Genomic DNA, 23068 nt, shown 5'->3' with positions numbered 1-23068 from the left:
ACTGCACAGTACTGTCTTTCCAAGCTAGTCGGAAGACTTCCAGTTTGGTGTGGCGCCATTTCCGTTCCAATTTTCTGGAAGCTTGCTTCAGAGCTCGGGAATTTTCTGTGTACCAGGGAGCTAGTTTCTAGGGTATTGCTCAAGGCTAAATTGAGTTCCTCAGTTAGGTGGTTAACTGATTGTTGTCCTCTGGCGTCCTTTGGTAGACAGAGGGAGTCTGGAAGGACGACATCAAGGAATCTTTGTGTTGTCTGTGAATTTATAGCATGACTTTTGATGTTCCTTGGTTGGGGTCTGAGCAGATTATTTGTTGCAATTGCAAACGTAATAAAATGGTGGTCCGACAGTCCAGGATTATGAGGAAAAACATTAAGATCCACAACATTTATTCCATGGGACAAAACTAGGTCCAGAGTATGACTGTGACAGTGAGTGGGTCCAGAGACCTGTTGGACAAAACCCACTGAGTCGATGATGGCTCCGAAAGCCTTTTGGAGTGGGTCTGTGGACTTTTCCATGTGAATATTAAAGTCATCAAAGATTAAATATTAAAGTCACCAAAGATTGCATACTCACCAGCCATGTCATCCATTGAGCATTTTTGGGATGCTGTGGATTTATGTGTATGATGACGTGTTCCAGTTAATGGCTGATACTCCACTCAGCCATTGAAGAGGAGTGGGACAACGTTCCACAGGCCACAATCAACAGCGCGGCCAACTTTAATCGAAGGAGATGTCATGCTGCTTGAGGCAAATGGTGGTCACACGAGATACTAACTGGTTTTCTGATCCACGCGCCTATCTTTTTTTTTTTAAGGTACCTTTGTCCAGCAGAAGCATATCTGTATTCCCAGTTGAGAAATCCCTAGATTAGGGCCTAATGAATTTATTTAAATTGACTGACTTCCTTATGAACTGTAACTGAGTAAAAATCTTTGAAATTGTTGCATTTAATATTTTTGCTCAGTGTCGATCATTCTCTCCAACCCATATTTAAAACGAATCATTTAACCTTTTAACTACACAAGTCAGTTAAGAACAAATTCTTATTTACAATGACGGCCTACCGGGTTAACTGCCTTGTTCAGGGGCAGAACAACAGATTTTTACCTTGTCAGCTCGGGGATTAGATCCAGCAACCTTTCAGTTACTGGCCCAATGCTCTAACCACTAGGCGACCTGCCGCCCCATAACACTGTAATCACTACTTCTAGGCCACTTATATCATTTTAAACATAGTAAAACGTGCTCAAATCAATTAGTTTCCAACAATATGAAGAGTTGTCCTCTGATATTTTTGTGGCAAACACAACGCTTTGTGTTCAGGACATAAAGTTAATTTCTTTGACACATTTCTGGTAGTTTTACTTTAGTGCCTTAATGCAAACCGGATGCATGTTTAGAAATATTTTGTATTCTTTACAGGCTTCCTTCACTGTCCGTTAGTTGGGTTAGTATTGTGGAGTAACTACAATGCTTTTGATCCATCCTAGTTTTTTCCAATCACAGCCATTACTCTATAACTGTTTAAGTCACCGTTGGCCTCATGGTTAAATTCCTGAGTGGTTTTCTTCCTCTCCGACAACTGAGTTAGGAAGGACTCCTGTATCTTTTCTAGCGTCTGGGTGTACTGATACACCATCCAAAGTGCACTAAATAACTTCAAGTTAAAAGGAATATTCAATGTCTGCTTCTTTTTTTTTTTCGTCTACCAATAGGTGCCCTTCTTTGGCATTGGAAAAGCTCCCTGGTCTTTGTGGTTGAATCTGTGTTTGAAATTCACTACTCGACCGAGGGACCTTACAAGTATCTGTATGTGTGGGGTACAGAGATGAGGTAGTCATTCAGATATCATGTTAAACACTTATTGCACACACAGTGAGTCCATGCAACTTATTATGTGAATTGTTAAGCACATTTATACTCATTTAGGCTAGCCATAACAAAGGAGTGTAATACTTATTGACTCGAGACATTTCAGCTTTAAAATGTTTTATTAATTTGTAAAAATGTCTAAAAGCACTTCCACTTTGACATTATGGAGTATTGTGTGTAGGCCAGTGATGATAAAATCACATTTTAATCTATTTTAAAGTCAGGCTGTAAGACAACAAAATGTGGAAAAAGTCAAGGGTGTGAATACTTTCTGAAGGCTCTGTAGCTACAAACCATATGTTTTCGACTTGCACCATTCTCTTCACAACACCACCTTGATAATTATCCCAGTAAGGGAATAGGTCACATCTAAAAAAAAAAACACAATCTTCTTCCTGTACGACATGGAATAATCCACACTGCACAAAAGCAAAGTCGACGGACCAACAACACTGAAAAAAAAACATTCACTGTTTTTATACCTTATTGAGAAGTGAAAGAAATGACTGCTGTGAGCTAGGCAGTGACTAGTGGGTTGTGACATCGTTGTGTGTGCCGCAGATAGCTTCCGCTACTCCTGTGACATCTGCGGGAAGAAATACAAGTACTACAGCTGCTTCCAGGAGCATCGTGACCTGCATGCTGTTGACGGTAATGGACTTGCCTACCTAACCTCTCTTCTCCTCCTTTTACTTTCCATTTTTTTGTTCCTACTAGGCCTTTCTATTCGGTGTCTGTTTTTGAATTCAAATGGGAACTTGTTCTGTCTCCGTGGCGATGTTGACTTGACTTGCAGTTCCATAAAAGTTTGTGGTTTTGTTAATGAATTCCTTGGAAGTTGAGCATGTAAAGTCCCTAGTAAAAGGAAGATCTCAAATGCTTAAAACAGGAAACTAGCCAGTCACAGGGCTGATATTTGTAATAATAATGTAATTGTAGCTCTTAAGCAATTCGATTGAACCTTCACTTCAATGGCTACTGCTGCTCTAAAGAAAGTACCCTTGACCCCTTCCTCCATATCGCTCTCGGTCTCCCCCTCTACCCCCAGACCCATATGAGCAGGTGGTTCTAGGACCTGTGGAAGACCTCAAGGAGGAGCCGCCAGTGGAACCATTCCAGAAAATGGGACCAAGTAAGGCTGCGCTGCATGCTGGTCTGCTGTTGCTTGGCAGATTTGGGTTTTGCTATTGGGCACACCATACTGTGCGAGATATACACTGAGTGTACAAAACATTAGGAACACCATCCTAATATTGAGTTGCACCCCCTTTTACCCTCAGAATAGCCTCAATTAGTCAGGGGCATGGACTACAAGGTGTCGAAAGTGTTCCACAGGGATGCTGGTCCATGTTGACTAATGCTTCCCACAGTTATGTCAAGTTGGCTGGATGTCCTTTGGGTGGTGGACCATTCTTGATACACATGGAAAACTGTTGCGTGAGAAAAACTGGCACGTACTACCATACCCCGTTTAAAGGCACTTAAATCTTTTGTCTTGCCCATTCACCTTCTGAGTGGCACACATACACCTTCCATGTCTCAATTGTCTCGAGGCCTACAAATTCTTCTTTAACCTGTCTCCACCTCTTCATCTACACTGATTTTGAAGTGGATTTAACAGGTGACATCAATAAGGGATCATAGCTTTCACCTAGTCAGTCTATCATCTGTGTTTTGTACAGTCAGTGTATACTGCAAAGTGGTTGCTTATGTATCTGAAATCCATCCTTTGCAGTGTGTTAAGGCAATGTTATTAGTTTTAGCATGTAGTGCTTTACCTCATGGATGCAATGTATTTGGCTCTGAGGATAGATATTAGTAGATTATATCCCATTATGAGCGTAATACAATATGATTAGATTTGGGGAATAATTCAGGCTCAATTTTCCCCAGCACTGAAAATGAAGGGAACCATTTCAGGGAACCACCAGAGATAATATAATAATAATAATAATAATATATGCCATTTAGCTGACGCTTTTATCCAAAGCGACTTACAGTCATGTGTGCATACATTCTACGTATGGGTGGTCCCGGGAATCGAACCCACTACCCTGGCGTTACAAGCGCCATGCTCTACCAACTGAGCCACAGAAGGACCACAGATGCTACACATGTTGCTCTTCTATCATTACAGGAAGTTATTTTTATTGAATTCAAGTAATGGGACATTTTGAGTAACTTTTGTCAATTTCTCCCACAGAAACTGGGAGCTACGTGTGTGAGTTCTGTGGGAAGCAGTACAAGTACTTCAACCCATACCAGGAACATGTGGCTCTTCACCAACCAACGAGTAAGTCATCTCACAGGTCTACGGAAGGGACTAGTCATCTGTAGTAGTCTAACCTCCCAAACTCTCGTCACCTGTGTTAGGTCATCAGTTAAAGTAGGTCGATAAGTTGGCACTTATTTATTTGATGGTACTGACACAACTCTCTACCCACAGATTGGTCCTTCGATAATATGAAGTCGCCTCGGTCACGTGGAAGTGTGGGTGGAAACATGGACGTCAGCAAGTACAGTGCCACTAAATTAGAAACCGGTATGGACAACTGAGCGAGGATGTGAATGTATATAGAGTGACAGCCAAAGAAGGTGTCCCAAAACACTTAAAGATGTAAACTTTTAGACCTTAAAATGGACCGGAGAGTTTATAATGAAGTGGGCAGGTTCAAACCCTAACTGTCGTTATGTAACATTGTGATATCACTGTAAAGCAAAAGGCTACAACCTCCTCCCGCAGATCGTTTTGTCTCAACTTTCCCCGCTGTGATCCGAAGCACTCCCTCGCTCGTCTTGTCTGTCATATCTCTCACCTGATCAGTTCCTCTGTCTCCACTGACTAGTCTGTCTAAGCAGAGCTATTTAAAGCTTGACACACTCCTCTAGCACAGAATAAGAATAGTAGGACTCTTATTCAAATGCTATGGGTGAATATTCCCTTTTTTATTGAATCCGGTGACGAAAAAGCAATGAATCATCCCACGGTGACACTCAATATGCAGTACCCATGATGGTCATTTCACTGGATCACAATTGTGTGGGCATCAGAAAGCAGATATTGCATCATTATTGTATGATACGTTATGTAGCCACCTGTTTTTCACCCATGTCAGAGGACCACACTCAAAAGTAACGTTGTTTTTTGGGGGTCTTATCTGGACTGTTTTTACACACCAAGTAAGAAACCTTTTTGGAGAGCGCAATGGGTTTTCTTTGGGTGTTGTCAGTTAAAACATTGTATTTATTCATACCTTTTTAAATTTAGTGTGTTACTTCTCTATTATTTCTCTTATTTTCTTTCTCTCTGCATTGTTGGGAAGGGCCCGTAAGCATTTCACTGTTAGTCTACACCAGTTGTTTACCAAGCATGTGACTAATACAATTTGATTTGATATATTCCACAGACAGTCCCTTCAGTCGGAAAATAGAGAGCAAAACCCAGTCCAGCTTGGTGGACACCAACAGTTCCCAGAACTCAAGCGGTGAGCACTGAGGCGCTTCTCATTAGCTGTATACTTGTGCATTTTATGAATGTCTTTCTGCACATTGCAGTATATTTTCAGTTGGGCAACTCTGACAATCATTAGCTGTGAATGTCAATACATAGGGAGACGATGTGTTCTTACTGAGACCTGGGTAGAACATGGAGGTAGATGGAGAGTGAATCAGGCAGAAATGTGAGTGTTGGTGGATTAGTGCAGTGTTTCCCAACCCATGTCCTCGAGTACCCCCAACAGTACACAGTTTTATTAGAACTCTGGACATGCACACCTGATTCAACTTGTCAACTAATCATCAAACCCTCAATGAGTTGAATGAGTTTGTGTTGAGAGTGTTTGTCAAGGGCTACAACGAAACGATGTACTGTTGGGGGTACTTGAGGACCAGGGTTGGGAAACATTGGCTTAGAGTCCAAGCATATAACCACATTCAAATCAAGGCTGTAGTTTGATTCGCTACCCTGCTTTCTGAAGTATACACTCGTTTGCTCCCCCTTGTGGATTCAAAAATAATGGATTGGTCTAGGAAATGTAGTGGAAACATCCTCAGTCTAGCCAATGCCTACATCAATCGAATGCTTTTAAATCCACAAGGGGAGGAGAGAAAGTGCACACTGAAAGGGTAGGGAATTCTATCTGAAAACCAATGTAGTGTGTCTGAGTCTGTCACTCACTTCCTCTCACTCAGGTACTCCAAGCCCCCTGGTGACCGGTTCGTTCCCTGCGTCACAGAGTGAGTCCACTCCTCTCTCTACCTGCCTGCCTGCAAACACAAACAAATTTCACCCTCTCCATTTAGTTTATTTTGACCATAATGAGAAACAGCTGCTGTCATTTTACCCTGTTCATTTGGGCTTGTCACACTTGCACCTCCATTTAGGCAGTGATTGTGACCGTGTAGTACTTGATGTGAAGGGTTGAATTTAGGCCGGTTAACCCATGGAGAATGGAAGAGACTAGGTGTTGGATGACTGTTTTAAGTGGTGTCATGACATGAGATGAGGGACTTTTTTTGCTGACCCATACTTTACCCCAGCTGGGCATAATGATTGTGTGCCCTTCAACAATAACCTGTTACAGTTGACAAGCCAGGTGGGAAAATGTCATGAACAACCAATGCAAACAAACCTATGCAATCAAAAAAATTTACCAAATAAATTAGCCACAAAGTACTTCACAACAATCAGGACCTAATGCTGCTAGAACCCCAAAGACAAAGCGACAGAGACAATGTCACTAGGTAGGAAGACTCAATCACCCTTAAATGGCATACATAGATAATAAAATATGAAATTAAGTAGGTTGAACATGTTCCTGTATTTTTATATGCGGTAAAATTAAACTTTGCCGGCAGTGACCTAGATCTAGCGACGCTCCGGGAATAGACTGGACAGGTCTACAGTGGAGGTGCTCTTTCTTATGCTACGGGAAGCCTCATTCTGGGCCTTGTGTTTCTAGAACCCTACACATGTGGCGCCTGTGGCATCCCGTTCCAGTTCTACAACAACCTGCTGGAGCACATGCAGTCCCACGCTGGTGAGTTACCTGCACCTAGAGGGAGATTACCCAACTGGCTCTACTCATGGAGTGAAGTCGTCAAATGGCTGGGAGGCAAGCTTTCAGCTTGATCAAGTTGGTCTCAGTCCAAGTTGAAGTTGAATTCTACGCTTGTTAATGGCTTGATTCTTAAAGTACTTTGATATTCTTTCAAACTACACCTTCATTTTGGAATCGTTTGACACACTGTATATAATAATAATAATAATAATCACACGATAAGGTTAAGATATATATCACACATCAAATGTTTTACATATTTCATTTATTATGCACTTTATTTGTGTTATGACCATTGTCACCCCTGTAGTTTTATCCTTTGGTTAATTATTGGTTGTTTACTAACCCCATCTAACTGTTAGCCACTAGCTAACCCTCAGCTTTTAGCGAGGTCTGTGGTTGTAAGGCCAGTTGGACTTTGGAGGCAGCTTATGGTAGAAAAAGTAACATTCACTTTTCTGTCAACAGCTCTGTTTGACATTCCTGCAGTCAGCATGCCAATTGCCCACTCCCTCAAAATGTGAGATATTTGTGGCATTGTGTTGTGGCAAAACTGCTAATTTTAAAGTGGCCAATATTGTCCTCAGCACAAGGTGCACCTGTGTAATAATCATGCTGTTTAATCAGCTTCTTGATTTGCCACACCTGTCAGGTGGATGAATTATCTTGGCAAAGGAGAAATGCTCACTAACAGGGATGTATGGCATCCTTTCGCTCCCTCCTCTCTACATTTTCCTCCTCTGTCTCTGCTGCTAAAGCCACTTTCTACCACTCTAAATTCCAAGCGTCTGCCTCTAACCCTAGGAAGCTCTTTGCCACCTTCTCCTCCCTCCTGAATCCTCCTCCCCCTCCCCCCCCCCTCCTCCCTCTCTGCAGATGACTTCGTCAACCATTTTGAAAAGAAGGTCGACGACATCCGATCCTCGTTTGCTAAGTCAAACGACACCGCTGGTTCTGCTCACACTGCCCTACCCTGTGCTCTGACCTCTTTCTCCCCTCTCTCTCCAGATGAAATCTCGCGTCTTGTGACGGCCGGCCGCCCAACAACCTGCCCGCTCGACCCTATCCCCTCCTCTCTTCTCCAGACCATTTCCGGAGACCTTCTCCCTTACCTCACCTCGCTCATCAACTCATCCCTGACCGCTGGCTACGTCCCTTCCGTCTTCAAGAGAGCGAGAGTTGCACCCCTTCTGAAAAAACCTACACTCGATCCCTCCGATGTCAACAACTACAGACCAGTATCCCTTCTTTATTTTCTCTCCAAAACTCTTGAACGTGCCGTCCTTGGCCAGCTCTCCCGCTATCTCTCTCAGAATGACCTTCTTGATCCAAATCAGTCAGGTTTCAAGACTAGTCATTCAACTGAGACTGCTCTTCTCTGTATCACGGAGGCGCTACGCACTGCTAAAGCTAACTCTCTCTCCTCTGCTCTCATCCTTCTAGACCTATCGGCTGCCTTCGATACTGTGAACCATCAGATCCTCCTCTCCACCCTCTCCGAGTTGGGCATCTCCGGCGCGGCCCACGCTTGGATTGCGTCCTACCTGACAGGTCGCTCCTACCAGGTGGCGTGGCGAGAATCTGTCTCCTCACCACGCGCTCTCACCACTGGTGTCCCCCAGGGCTCTGTTCTAGGCCCTCTCCTATTCTCGCTATACACCAAGTCACTTGGCTCTGTCATAACCTCACATGGTCTCTCCTATCATTGCTATGCAGACGACACACAATTAATCTTCTCCTTTCCCCTTCTGATGACCAGGTGGCGAATCGCATCTCTGCATGTCTGGCAGACATATCAGTGTGGATGACGGATCACCACCTCAAGCTGAACCTCGGCAAGACGGAGCTGCTCTTCCTCCCGGGGAAGGACTGCCCGTTCCATGATCTCGCCATCACGGTTGACAACTCCATTGTGTCCTCCTCCCAGAGTGCTAAGAACCTTGGCGTGATCCTGGACAACACCCTGTCGTTCTCAACTAACATCAAGGCGGTGGCCCGTTCCTGTAGGTTCATGCTCTACAACATCCGCAGAGTACGACCCTGCCTCACACAGGAAGCGGCGCAGGTCCTAATCCAGGCACTTGTCATCTCCCGTCTGGATTACTGCAACTCGCTGTTGGCTGGGCTCCCTGCCTGTGCCATTAAACCCCTACAACTCATCCAGAACGCCGCAGCCCGTCTGGTGTTCAACCTTCCCAAGTTCTCTCACGTCACCCCGCTCCTCCGCTCTCTCCACTGGCTTCCAGTTGAAGCTCGCATCCGCTACAAGACCATGGTGCTTGCCTACGGAGCTGTGAGGGGAACAGCACCTCAGTACCTCCAGGCTCTGATCAGGCCCTACACCCAAACAAGGGCACTGCGTTCATCCACCTCTGGCCTGCTCGCCTCCCTACCACTGAGGAAGTACAGTTCCCGCTCAGCCCAGTCAAAACTGTTCGCTGCTCTGGCTCCCAATGGTGGAACACACTCCCTCACGACGCCAGGACAGCGGAGTCAATCACCACCTTCCGGAGACACCTGAAACCCCACCTCTTTAAGGAATACCTAGGATAGGATAAAGTAATCCTTCTCACCCCCCTTAAAAGATTTAGATGCACTATTGTAAAGTGGCTGTTCCACTGGATGTCATAAGGTGAATGCACCAATTTGTAAGTCGCTCTGGATAAGAGCGTCTGCTAAATGACTTAAATGTAAATGTAAATGTAATGTAAACAAATTTGTGCACAAGCTTTTTGTGCATATGAAACATTTCTGTGATTTTTTTATTTCAGCTCCTGAATGGGACCAACACTTTACATGTTGCGTTTATATTTTGGTTCAGTGTATATGGCCCTATAACAATTAACCAATTACTAACACTTTAGCTATTAGCCTTTAGCTATCCCTCTGTAGCTTGTAGCGGTTAGATACTGTAACCCAAGCTTAACAGTTAACCGACCTTCTGTCTGTTTCCCCTCAGCGGATAATGAAAAGCATACCAAAGGGGAGTCTCCAAAGACATCACCGGGCCCAGCCTCACAGGACCAGTTATGGAGGTCCCCCCAGCCCCAGCATCAGGCCCAAGCTCAAATAGTTCAAGTCCAGATACAGGCTCAATCCCAGGCTGCACAGAGAAAACACTCCATCAACCGTGAGTAGGCTACGAATCATTCAATATCACTGTTCTAGTCAATGCTGCCTATGAATGAACAGGGTTTCTACCCACTCTTGAAAATGTGCTATGGTGATGAAATTTCACTTGTGTTGTAAAATACATTTTACCAAAACATGATTCGTATTTCGTAACCTAATAAATCCGATGATAAGCACCAAGCTCTGTTGACAGAGCGGTGCCATTTCTTTTGCAGAAACTTCTCTGAGGATTTTACATGTTGTGGTTGTAGTCTGCAGAGTTGTTTCTGCAGGTTGCAAAAATCAAAATAAGCATGGCACAATCTAAATGAAATGTGAAAGGCTTTGCAAGTAAAAAGCTTGCCGTATGCTCAGTGCTCCGTTGACATGTCAGAGAGAGGCTTGTTTTTGTAAGAAATCTTCTGAACAGAACAGGAATTTAATATGAAAAGCGTATTCTAAAATAGAAAAATGCATGACGTCTCAAAATCAATATCCATCTTACCTCTATATTGTTTTCCGGATTCCAGAAGAAAGATGATGTGTTCTATGGTAAGCCTGTCGGTTAGCCTGTCGGTTAGCCTGTCGGTTAGCCTGTCAGTTAGGCTGGATGCTGTGCGAGAATGCTATGCGACGCAATGCCATAATCCTGATTAATTACCACTTTTTTTCTCTGGTCTCCATTGATTTAGTCACCTTCATTTTGGCCAAATCTCCAATAACCTTTGCATGGATTATGATAGAGACGTGATTATTTTACCCCCTTGTCAAAATATGCGTGTTTGATTGGACACCATAATAAACACACTTTGGCCACACTGCCTATGAATACATACTTTATCTCTCTTGCTTAAACTCTTTCTCCTATCTCTACCTCCCTTTCCCATAGTTTTCCTCTATTTTTCTCTTTATCCCATCTCCTCTCCCTCTCTCCTCCTCACTCTCACTGCATCTCTCCCATTCCTCTCTCTCCACAGAGAACAGTGGTGGGTTACCGGAGAAGGAAAGGCAACAGGTAGCCGAGCGTCTCCTGAGGGTGATGTGTACAGACCTGGGCATGCTCAACATGCTCAACAGCAAGGACTTCCTGAAGCTAGCCCAGACCCTGGTGGACACGGGTGCCCGCCACGGTGCCTACTCCACCCGCGATGCCCTGGGCAACATGAGCTCTCTGGCCCTACGCCAGCTTCCCCGCATGTACAACCAGGTCAAGGTGAAGGTGACTTGCGCCCTGGGTTCCAACTCCTACCTGGGCATTGCCGTCACCTGCCACTCCCAAACAGTGGGGCCTGATGCCTGCCTAGTGCTGACAGCCTACCAGGTGGAGGGGTCCAGGCTCAAGCGCTATGTTTTAGGCGTCAAGGAGGCAGACCTGAGGGAGGCGCCAGAGCAGGTGCACCAGTGGACACAGAACGTGCTGTCGGAGTTCGTCATGTCAGACATCCGCACGGTGTACGTGACTGAGCCACGGGTGGGGGTGGGGGGCTTGCCGCTGGGTGGAGGCGGGCGGAGGAGGGTGTGCCTGCGGTGTGCCGGGTGCTCGTTGAGTGCTGTGGTTCAAGCGGTGCTGGGGAAGCACAGCTTGCAGGCAAGGGGGCTCCACGAGCTGGCTGAGCTGTTGGCTGCCTGCCACGACATCGCCGCCTCCACCAGCCTCTTGTCCACCAGCGCCGCCACGGATGAGGGCATGTCTAACCCCTCCACTCCCCCTGGGCTCAGCTCCACTCCTCCCTGCTGGGACCGTATGGCTGAGGCCCTCCTTCAGGTGCACTCCCACTTTGAGCAGATCTTCGAGGCGTATGGGAGGAGCAAGGCCACGGCTTCCACACTGCAGGGCCTCAACAAGCACCTTCTAGAGACACTGACCTGCCTGTTGGCCCCTCTGCGCCTGGCCGCCCTGGAACTCAGCAGCCAGAGGAGGCCAACCCTGCAACAGGTGCTACCTGTCTACCTGCGCTTGGAGAAACTGTTCACCTCCAAGGCTGGGGAAGTGGGGACCTCCAGCAAACTCTGCCATTACTTTCTGGAAGCTCTTAAGGAGAACTTCAAGGTGGAGAAAGCCCACCAGGTAGCCATGGTGCTGGACCCCCAGCTGAAGCTGCGTCCTGTCCCAGCCTACCAGCAAGAGGAGATCATCGCCCACGCCTGCGAGATGGCCACAGACGCCCGCGACGGTGGGGGGTCCGGAGGTGAGGATGTGGATGGACCCTCAACACTCAAACGGCTCCGCGTGGACGTCCCCAGGGGCGTGGTGAATGCCAGAGGGGTAGTAGCTGTGTCGTCGGGTGAGGCGTCGTCAGATGAATGCCAGACCCAGGTGAGACAGGAGGTGTTCCAGTATCTGGCTGAACCGCTCCTCCAGGGTACCAACCCAGACCTCTTCCACTACTGGAGCACCACTGTGGGCGACCGCTACCCCAGACTGGCACGCCTGGCACTGTGGCTGCTGGCCGTGCCCGCTGTGGGTGTCCGCAGCGAGTGCGTGAGCGTCTGCGAACAGAGCTTGGCCATGAAGAGGAGGCAGCAGGTCACCGCCGAGGAGATGAACAAACTCATCTTCCTGCGCTCCAACATGGCCTGAATGTTACGGTCCGACCAATAAGTCTGACCGAACCACGACCATAGCTCGACTGTCCTAGACCGACCCACCAACGACTACACAGACTTTCTACAGCGGGATAGCGGAACCCATAGTGCCATCTTCTCAAGATGCTGATCAAACTGTGGTTAGTGCCAAATGCAACAAAGAAAAAATGTATTATCAGGGGTTGAATTTGCTTTTAAAAATGATAGGATAAATGACAAGGATAGTAAGTAAGGGGTGTTGCGTCTGGTGCTAGCTAGTAACCGCTGTTATTAGTAACCGCTGTTATTCTTTGGCCCTTAAAGATCTTGCTTTCACTGAATCACTTCTGACCCTTATGTGTCGAAGTCAATTTCATGCCTTTACTATGTTATCAAACTGCCGTCTTTTTACAATTTCTTCAATGGCTTGTAGTTGTCTGGCTTTAGTAGCCCTTTGAAGGACTAAAGGCGGAAGATTGGCCTTCGGTGGTTGTGTATGGTCTGGCATCACATCCGTTCTGGACAATGGTGCCATTGAAGTGATCTGTTACTGAGTGACTATACTGAATGACTTGATGGTTGGGGTGGGTGTGATTAGGAACTCGTCGGCCGGATTGCTATATATATTTTAGTAATAATACATTCAATAGAAAGAGGAAAAGAGAACTTAAATGAAGTGGGCCTCCAACCCCACCCAGCCAACATGTTTCCATCCAACTCTCCACACCTGGAAACCATGTTTCCATCCAACTCCCCACACCTGGAAACCATGTTTCCATCCAACTCCCCACACCTGGAAACCATGTTTCCATCCAACTCTCCACACCTGGAAACCATGTTTCCATCCAACTCTCCACACCTGGAAACCATGTTTCCATCCAACTCCCCACACCTGGAAACCATGTTTCCATCCAACTCCCCACACCTGGAAACCATGTTTCCATCCAACTCCCCACACCTGGAAACCATGTTTCCCCACCCCCCTAGAAACTAGGTTTGCTCGTCAGTCAGCACTCCCCCCTCCAGGTGAGCAGAGGTGTCGAAAGCATTCCACAGGGATGCTGGCCCATGTTGACTCTAATGCTTTCCACAGTTGTGAAGTTGGCTGGATGTCCTCTGGATGGTGGACCATTCTTGAGACACACACAGGAAAATGTTGAGCGTGAATACAACATCGTTGCACCTACTACCATACCCCGTTCAAAGGCACTTCAAAATGTTGTCTTGCCCATTCACCCTCTGAATGGCACACATAGATAATCTATCCAATTTATTATAATTTATTATTTTGGGCTTTATACATTTTATTTGTATGTATTAGGCTTTAGCTAAGATTATTCTTTAGAGTCAAGTATATTTGTCCAGGCCTCAATTGTTCCTTGATTAGCACCATTCATTCTCGCTGTGGATAATTCTGATATTAGAGCTTCTAACAGTAACTGTATCCACTGGAGAATTGGGAGAGAGTGAGGTGATTGCCATCTAAGACACAACAGCTTTTTTTTGCGGCAATGCTGCCTGCCAGCAGTTAATCATCCCTTATTGAGAGGTTCAAGGAGCTATCGTTGTTAATTAACATAATAGATGCAAAGCATTGAATATTTACATTGATGCACATTTAACTGCAGGGCACTCCCACATAATTTGAAAAATGTGCCTACCTGATTTAGGGGACACAGTGAACAGTTGGGAGTTGGGGCCAATTTTATCATAAAACACATCCTTGGTGATAAATACAGTCTGTGAACAAACTTAAAATGTATAAATGAATGGTTTGTTTAGGTCATATTTTTCCATGTTCTGTTCATTAGTCAGATTCAATTAGATGAGGGGAACAATCCTTTTTTTTAATGGCTAGCTCAGAATGAGCTTTCCAAGTTGTTTATATATTATAGAGATCAGTCCTTTCCAGAGCCCAGATAATTTATTTAGAAGTCCCATCATTGGATGGTTCGGTAGTTGGGTTTCCCAAGGGACTTCTTACGCCAGCATAGCTGACCTAAGTTGTAAAAAAAAATGTACAAAAGAAAAGAGTTGCCTGGTCATGTGTATATCTCTAATCTTGGAATATTCTCAAACCATTTCTGTCCATGATACCGGTAAAGGTACGGATTCCAAATTTGGACCATTGGGGAGGATGTAAAAGGCTGCCCTACAGATCGCAAGGCATTCTTGTGATATATTGGAGCATGCCATTTTGATTCCTAGTTGCGTTGTTTAACAACTGGCGCAAAATGGAAATTGTGTGAGCCATAATGGGACCAAAGCATACTTGACATTGTTTAAGGGGTATATCTGTGAAGACCACCTCTTCTATGGCAATAGGAGACAATATTTCTCTCTATTCAGCCAAGGGGAAAAATAATCATGTCTAAAACAATTTAGGATGGGTTGAAATGCTAGTGCCTGGAAATACTATTTAAAGTTTGGTAGGGATAGTCCTACGTCTTTCCCTCGTTGTGATTTTGTTCACTTTAGAGAGATGTCTGGTCTATCAAAAGCTTTTCCTGCATGGAGAGAGAATACAGCCCAAGGAGCATCGAATATATGTCATAGTCATGGGAGGTTATCCAAGGATAAATGTTTTTAAACAAACCCATGTGGGCCAATTTGGGTAAGTCTCGAGATGGGACGACAGCATCTTGGAAAAAACGTTTAATATTTACGTTTATCAAAGATAGGAAGAACACTGGCAGGCATCCTTACCTTTTTTTAACTTAAAGTGAAATTAGTGCTGTATTCACATCTCTCCCAAATGAACCTTTGTGAACAGCTGTGTTAATCATTTCGAGCAATAGTGGACCTAATTGATTCCCAAAATTGTACTAGACCTCAGGAGGAATACCCTCCCAATCCAGGTGATCATGCTAGCCCCAATGTCCTTTTGAGTTTACTGAAAGACATTTGGGCTCCCAGTGAGGTGGCTTCCTCTGATAGAAGAGGTGTTCTTAATTATTTTAGAAAGGACTGGGTTGGTGTGGATTTATAATCCGAGGTATACAGTTCTTTATAGAAGTGGGAAAATATTTGATTCATTTGGGTTCTGATGGTAATTCCCGTGTTTCAGATTCAATAGTCGCTATGTCAGCTAATTGATCATTAATCCATAGCTCGTTGACCAGTAAATGACTGGGACGAATACCATGAAAGTAATGGTTGAGTCTAACTCGATGGATGGCAAATTCTGCTCTCTATATCTTATCAGTAAATTAAGTTATGTCTTGACATTGGAAAGAGTAATAGCTACCTGGTCTGAAAATAGTGTTTGTTGAGAACTCACTAACGCAGTTAACGTTTCCAATTTTGATATCTTATTTAATTATAGACATTCGAGACAAGTACAATGAGACCATGTCTCTCCAGCATATACTCTCTGATTACAACCTCATTGATGCCTGGCGAGCAAATAATCCTAAAGCAGAGGAGTACACTTTCCACTCAAACAGGCATAATACGTTCTTCTGTCCCGATAACAACATGGAAATCAGTTAATTCTAACTATGTTCAGAGAATCAAAAAACCTAGGATCATATGAATTTGGAGGATACACATTAAGGCATTTTTCTTTCCATTATGGACACATTTAAGGAAAGTGATTCTGCCTTCTTGGTCTTCGCCTTTACCCAATATTATAAATACACCTTTTAGTTTTGTTCGGGGCTGAAAAGCAGTCATTTTTTTTTTATTTTTTTTTACAAATTCTCTTTTCTATGTGTGTCCTTTTTGAGCAGATGTGTTTCTTTGAACTTTGCTATATTAATATGGTTTCTTGCTAGGATATCAAGACAGCAGGGACGTTTAATAGAACTATTAAGGCCCTTCAAATTCCAAGAGAGAACAGCTAGTGTGGACATTGAAGAAGAAAACAAAAAGAAATCATAATGTATTATTAATGGATGTAATTTGTTTAAATTATTTAATTTTTTGGTTTCTTTCCTTTCTTTCCTTGTTTTTTCTATCCTTGTCTTTTATTTAATTTTGCTCAATCGTGGGCATGTAATACCATTGACAGCCGTTACAAATAGCCTTCTCCCACATTAGGGAAGTGGGAGCTAAAGATTCATGGTCCCCCAGACTAACCGCCACACCTCCCCCAGAACACCCCACTACCTCGGTGTGGTGGACACATTGTCATATAACTGGCTATCAGGAGCACATTTCATTTGTCTATGAAATCAGGCCCATCCCTCTTGATGTGTTATTTGGTCCAACTTCTCAGTAAAATCTTGACCTCCCACTTTCTTTTGCAATAAATCCTCCCAGTGTCTAATATTGTTTGACAGTTATTTTGAAAGAATCTAATACTAACATATCGGTTTTGAGTTTAAAAAATGAAAACCTTCCCCAGCAGAATCAAGAGATTCTTTATCGTGTTGCATCTCTCCCTTAAGTCACAATTTAACTCTTTGTGGAGATATAACACAATAGTATAAAACAGGGAGTAAACACTTGTACTTTTGCCCAAAATTTGGAAACTATGGCCCAATGCCAGACATTATGTAACAAATCCTCCACTTCCACACCAAAAAATTTGCACAAATGGGATTGTTCAATGCCCCATATTTGAAACATCTTGTAGCCAGAAATGTGTACAAGATCTTCAACTGAAACATTCGGATTGTGAAGATTGTTTTATACTGAACAAAAATATTAACGCAACATGCAACCATTTTAAGTTACAGTTCATATAAGGAAATCAGTCAATTGAAATAAATTAATTAGGCCCTAATCTATCGATTTTTCATGACTGGGAATACAGATATACATCTGATCACTGATACCTTAAAAAATAAATAAAGTAGGGGCATGGATCAGAAAACCAGTCTGTATCTGGTGTGACCAGAGCGCGACACATCTCCTTCGCATAGAGTTGATCAGGCTGTTGATTGTGGCCTGTGGAATGTTGTCCCACTCCTCTTCAATGGCTGTGTGAAGTTGCTGGATATTGGTGGGAACTGGAACACACTGTACTCAGTGGGTGACATGTATGGTGAGTATGCAGGCCAGGGAAGAACTGGGACATTTTCAGTGTCCATGAATGGTGTACAGATCCTTGCGACATGGGGCTGTGCATTACCATGCTGAAACATAAGGTGATGGCGGCTCATGAATGGCATGAAAATGGGCCTCAGGATCTCATCACGTTATTTCTGTGCATTCAAATAGCTTTCGATAAAATGCAGTTTGTTGTCCGTAGCTTATGCCTGCCCCTACATAACCCCACCGTAAACATGGGGCACTCTGTTCATAATGTTGACATCAGCATATTGCTTGCCCACACAACGCTATACACATGGTTTGCAGTTGTGAGGCCAGTTGGACGCACTGACAAATTCTCTAAAATGACGTAGGTGGCTTATGATAGATAAATGAACATCACATTTTCTTTGCAACAGCTCTGGTGGGACATTCTGTAGTCAGCCAATTGCATGCTCCCTCAACTTGAGACATCTGTGGCATTGTGTTTGACCAAACTGCACATTTTAGTCGCCTTTTATTGTCCCCAGCACAATGTGCACCTGTGTAATCATCATGCTGTTTAATCAACTTCTTGATATGCCACACCTGTCAGGTGGATGGATTCTCTTGGCAAAGGAGAAATGCTCCCTAAAAGGGAGGGAACACATTTGTGCACAACATTTGCAAGAAATAAGCTTTCGGTGCGTATGGAACATTTTCTGTGATCTTTTATTTCAGCTCATGAAACATGGGACCAACACTTTACATCTTGCGTGTAATTTTGTTCAGTGAATGGGAGTATCAAACTGCTCTTCCCAGATAGTGGAATGGGATGGCAACCAATTTGTTGTTTTCCAAATGAAAATGATACGTCTTTATAGATTTTAACTCTACTTAACCGTCAGTAGCTGTGTTTTCATCCAATTGGTGACAGATTTTCATGCAATTATTTAAAAATATGCATTAAAAGAATATGAGCATTTTCCCACAAGTGGTGTGTCCACAAAACAGATTTGTTCCAGATAGAAAATCAGTGTGTGATGTTTTTATGTACAGAATAAAACTCCAGTAGCAGTGTGTGGATAAAATCACTGGGGAAGCCAGACCCGCCAAACGTTAACACCCACCCGCTTAACCCGGAAGCCAGCTGCACCAATGTGTAGGAGGAAACACCGTTCAACTGATAACCGAAGTCAGCCTGTAGGCGCCCTGCCCACCATAAGGAGTCGCTAGAACACGATGAGCAAAGTAAAGCTCTCACCGCCTAACCCGGACGACGCTGGGCCAATTATGCACCGCCCTATGGGACACCCGGGCTGGGATCGAACCCGGGTCTGTAGGGATGCAGTTCCTTAGACTGCTGCGCCACTCGGGAGGCCCAATCACTCACAATTTAGTCCAATCACTGTAAGCTAAATATAATTTGGCTGTCCATGGTTCTGATTTATGTGTGTGTGTGCACATTCATACAAGTAGAAAAATATGTTGACTCTCCCTATTTGTTGAGAAACGCCAATGCCATCCTCCTCTTGTTATTGTTGATGAAACGGTCTATCACTCTGTCATACAGTACACACTACTTTTTTGTTGTCCTAGGCTACCTGGCTAAAATGCTTGCTCGCTAGCCTAACTTCCATTCTTGGGCAACGTTAGCTAGTTAACATTAGCCTTCTACATCTAGCTACATATTGAACTTCCATCCTCTCGGGCCAGGGGCACAACAATGATTTGAATTAATGGTTGGATCAGAATCACCATTATAATCATTGGCCATTACCGAGAATTAAATCCACAAGTCCAAATCTCGATGTCCATCATGGCTAATGTAGGAAAGTGCCAACTTTAGCTAGCTACTCTACAGTTTTGTCACACAAACTGTTGCATTAAATAGCAAATGTGCCTACTCTGGTCTTGGCACGTGCGATCTAGCCAACAACTATCAAATACCGTGTGGGTAGGCTAGTCTACATGATGAGATTATTATGGATTAGAATATGTTTGTCAAACGGCAGTCGAGCATCGATCATCATGTTACCAGAATCGGCACTTTCACCACCCTGTGAAGTTCATCGTAAATAATTTATTCTGTAGTTTAATAAACTGTGTGGTTTCCCGAGTCATTGAGGGAGGACCACACACCATATCATCATGTGACTCCAAATGTACTTCGATATGATGGTTGTTCTATAAATATTTGAGGGCGTTTCCACTGCCATTTCTCGCAAAATACATTTTACAGACGCAGAAAGATCCCACCATGTCAAACAAACAAATTATCGGTCAGCATTTATGAAATGGTACCGAAACTTCCTGTTTCCATCAGTTGTCAGGATTTTTGATTTATACGCTATGACGTTACTCGCATAAAACTGGATGGAAACATGGTTTGTGAGATTTAATGAGGTCTACAAACAGGTTCTCTTCTCTTTTAACCCTTGTTGTCTTTAAAGACAGTCTCACTATACCAAACTCCATGTCTTTATGTATAATATGTCGGTTTCTGATATATTAGTCTTTCTTAGTCTTCATTTTGTCGTTTGTACTTTTTACATCGAATATAGACCCATGTATTAATTTATCCAAAAGCAAATAGTCCAAAGAAACTTACTGGTGTGGCAATTATGGTTTTATGCTTTTAATTCATGCACTGATTTTTCTTGTAGGGTTAACATTTTTGGCATGGTTGATCCATCCCCGCACTTGAGTTTTGTCTGTCCTCCATTCAGTGACACATTCCACTTTCTCATTTAGGAGTTGTTTGTGAAATCTATTGTTGCCTTTGTGAAGCCTTGCACAAATAAGTTGGAATCCAACTGGCTAGCTAGACCAGTACTATATTGGAAGTGAGTGTCACACACACCTAGGTACACACATGTTGTTAACATGTCTATTCAGTATAGATGGTTGACTTAACTTGACTATGTCCATAGCATCTGAGTTCTTTTTTTACCTCCAGAACTCAAGGACATACAGTTAAGGCTATGATTTAGTCCGACATGATGAATATAATGAAATAATAAGTGTAGGACATAGATTGATTTCATTTTTAAGTGGTGTTTTTTTTTAGACAACCATAGTCGAGGGATTTAACCTGTAGATCTTACATAAGAATTTCCAACAGTAAATTCTCCTGGACATGCAGTCGTTGATTTGGTGATCTCCAATACTATACACTTGCCTCGTACACTTTGTTGGTAGGATGAGAATTTATAACAAAGATATGCATGCAATCAATATGAGAGGACTGATCTATTCTAAAACGGAACCGTTTCAGGGGGTCAGAAGTTGCTCGTAGGCAGTCGACCTCAGATCAGTGTCTAGGGGCAACTTCAGCCTCCTTTCAAGGGGTGGCAGCATGCGAACACAATACCTTTTTTACGTCAGTAGAGGGAGCAAGTGTTGCAGAATGAGGCATACAGTTTGATAACGCCATACCTCTTTTTATAAACTAGCATTTCAAGGGTTTTGATACACACAACTCAAATACTGTTTGTTATAAAGAACTGAGTTCAGATGACAAAAATATATATATTTTGCCGCTAACTAATGGCTTCGCTGAAACGCAGGTCTTGTTTTTATCCGGTGGGTATAACAAGATGCTAATGTTCACTGTAGGTACAAGATGGCTAACAAATGCTCTTTCCTTCTCCTTCAGAAATGTAGACTATTCTCCAATTCTAATTCAGCATCAATGTTGTTTGTCTTTTATTTTATGGAAACATGTCATATTGTTTGTACTTTTTATACTCTGCTAGACTACAATTATTTTTCATTTTAACTTATTTTAATTCCACCATATTTGTCTTATCGGTAGGCCTAATTTATACTTTTGTAGTGACTATTTTGATATACTGCTGATGATAGGATACAAAGTTGTTTTGTTTCAGAATGTCAGAAGTGACTGCACTGTAGAATGTTCTGAAATACGTTACCCACTGTAGTATGTGCTGTGTGAATAAACTGGCTGAAATGAGCATTATCCTCTGACCACGTTCTAATGTGCAGTGTGGATGCATTGAGAGGAGTGTGTTTGTGAGACAGAAAGGACTCTTAACATGTAGACCAAGTTCGAGAGAGAGAGAGACACTCAAATATGAACATACTGAGACAGGTGGCTGCTTTTTTTCAGTGCCATACAGAGGACTTCCACACGGAGAGAAAGAAAGCTGCTGAGGGAAAAAACTGAGGGTTGATGGAAAGGGGCGAGAGGCCTTACATAAAGGCAGAGTGAGAGAGAAGACTCACATGGAAGGATGGAGAGAAGCCATACAGAGGGTGGTTGGTTGGAGGTGCGTGTGAGGGTTCCCTGGGGGCCACTGGTGTGGTGAGAGAGCGAGGGGGAGCGTGGGTTTCGGCCTGCTGTCTTTCTTCCTCCACTCGTACCCGGGTCACTGAGCCCCCGAGGCACTGCAGACTGCAGCCATGCAGAAACACCCTTGATGGTTTCTAAGGTTACTCCCACAACTAGCCTGCCCGCGAAAGCTAATTCACAGCACATGTGCCCATCCGGGCCTCCGTTTCCCCGCCTGCTGAAGGTGAGTTTTTCCATACCATTTAACCACAGAGTTGGATGCCAAGTTTGTTATTGCTTACATCACAAGTGTCAGGGCAGCTCAAATGTTTGGTCATTTAGAAAGCAGAGGGGAGAGAGGGAAAAAAACACCACCCTTAGACAGTTACTTCTGTTATGCACTAGTAAGAGAAGTTGTTGCATCTCAGCTCTTTCTAAGGGTAGCATAGAAATGTTGTGCACACACGTTTTCACATTCACTTTAGCACCTCTATATAAACTGTAGCTTTATAATGGCTTTAACCTGACTAGTGCTTAATTTCATTGGCAGACAAGTTAGTTTTAGAGGACTCTGGGATTGTGAGGGTTTCCCCTGTTTACACTCTGGGCCAGCAGGTGGCAGTACAGCCTTTAGCTCAATGGAGCTGGAGACATTCTTCAGGGGGTGAACTGGGAAAACATTGATATCCCAACTCCAGGTAACCTCTGGCTTTGCTATGTCGTGCTGTGCTTTAGGGACTGATCTGCTTCCAGCCCTAAAGTACGAGGCAAATTTATTTAACAGGCAAGTGCTGCCAAGACCAGGAGGCCATCCAATCACAATTATTTTGGATTTGTTTTGTGGCACACGTGCAGCATGTGTATGCATTTTTAAAAATATTTCACATATCGAGACAGGAGTGCAACTCGATAGCGTGTTGCCCTTAAGGTAAATGTGAGAATAGTTTTTTCGTCCAGGTGCAGCAAGTAGTGAATTCCCAGAGAGCACACCTCACCCCAAAGTGAAAACCCATGAGTTTTGATCAATGAGATGAGACTGATTATTGCAAGGTACCATCGCTGGCATAACGCAGTTTCTCTCAACCACTTGCAAGGGAATTTGGGCCCTAATTCTATTTTTTAAATATAACCGTCCTGTATAAGCATTTTGCTACATCCGCAATGCCATCTGCTAAATATGTGTATGCGACCAATGAAATGTGGTT

At 43.7% G+C, this 23068-nt stretch overlaps 1 protein-coding gene across 2 annotated transcripts in view; it reads left to right on the top strand.

Moving 5' to 3' along the window:
- The window catches only part of LOC118385285 (zinc finger protein 618-like), a 52266-nt gene extending 30720 nt beyond the window's left edge, over positions 1-21546 (top strand). For both annotated transcript variants that reach the window (XM_035772285.2, XM_052521175.1), the window contains 9 exons: positions 2439-2528; positions 2926-3009; positions 4081-4170; positions 4324-4419; positions 5285-5362; positions 6069-6113; positions 6839-6916; positions 9897-10067; positions 11026-21546. In XM_035772285.2, coding sequence (XP_035628178.2) covers positions 2439-2528; positions 2926-3009; positions 4081-4170; positions 4324-4419; positions 5285-5362; positions 6069-6113; positions 6839-6916; positions 9897-10067; positions 11026-12629 — 2336 coding nt within the window. In that variant the 3' untranslated portion in view covers positions 12630-21546. The remainder of the gene's footprint in view (positions 1-2438; positions 2529-2925; positions 3010-4080; positions 4171-4323; positions 4420-5284; positions 5363-6068; positions 6114-6838; positions 6917-9896; positions 10068-11025) is intronic.
- The last annotated feature ends 1522 nt before the right edge of the window (positions 21547-23068 follow it).

Source organism: Oncorhynchus keta, chromosome 6 (genome assembly GCF_023373465.1).
Source record: "Oncorhynchus keta strain PuntledgeMale-10-30-2019 chromosome 6, Oket_V2, whole genome shotgun sequence".
NCBI classification, from domain to species: Eukaryota; Metazoa; Chordata; class Actinopteri; order Salmoniformes; family Salmonidae; genus Oncorhynchus; species Oncorhynchus keta.
This window is presented reverse-complemented; position numbering and strand designations above follow the sequence as displayed.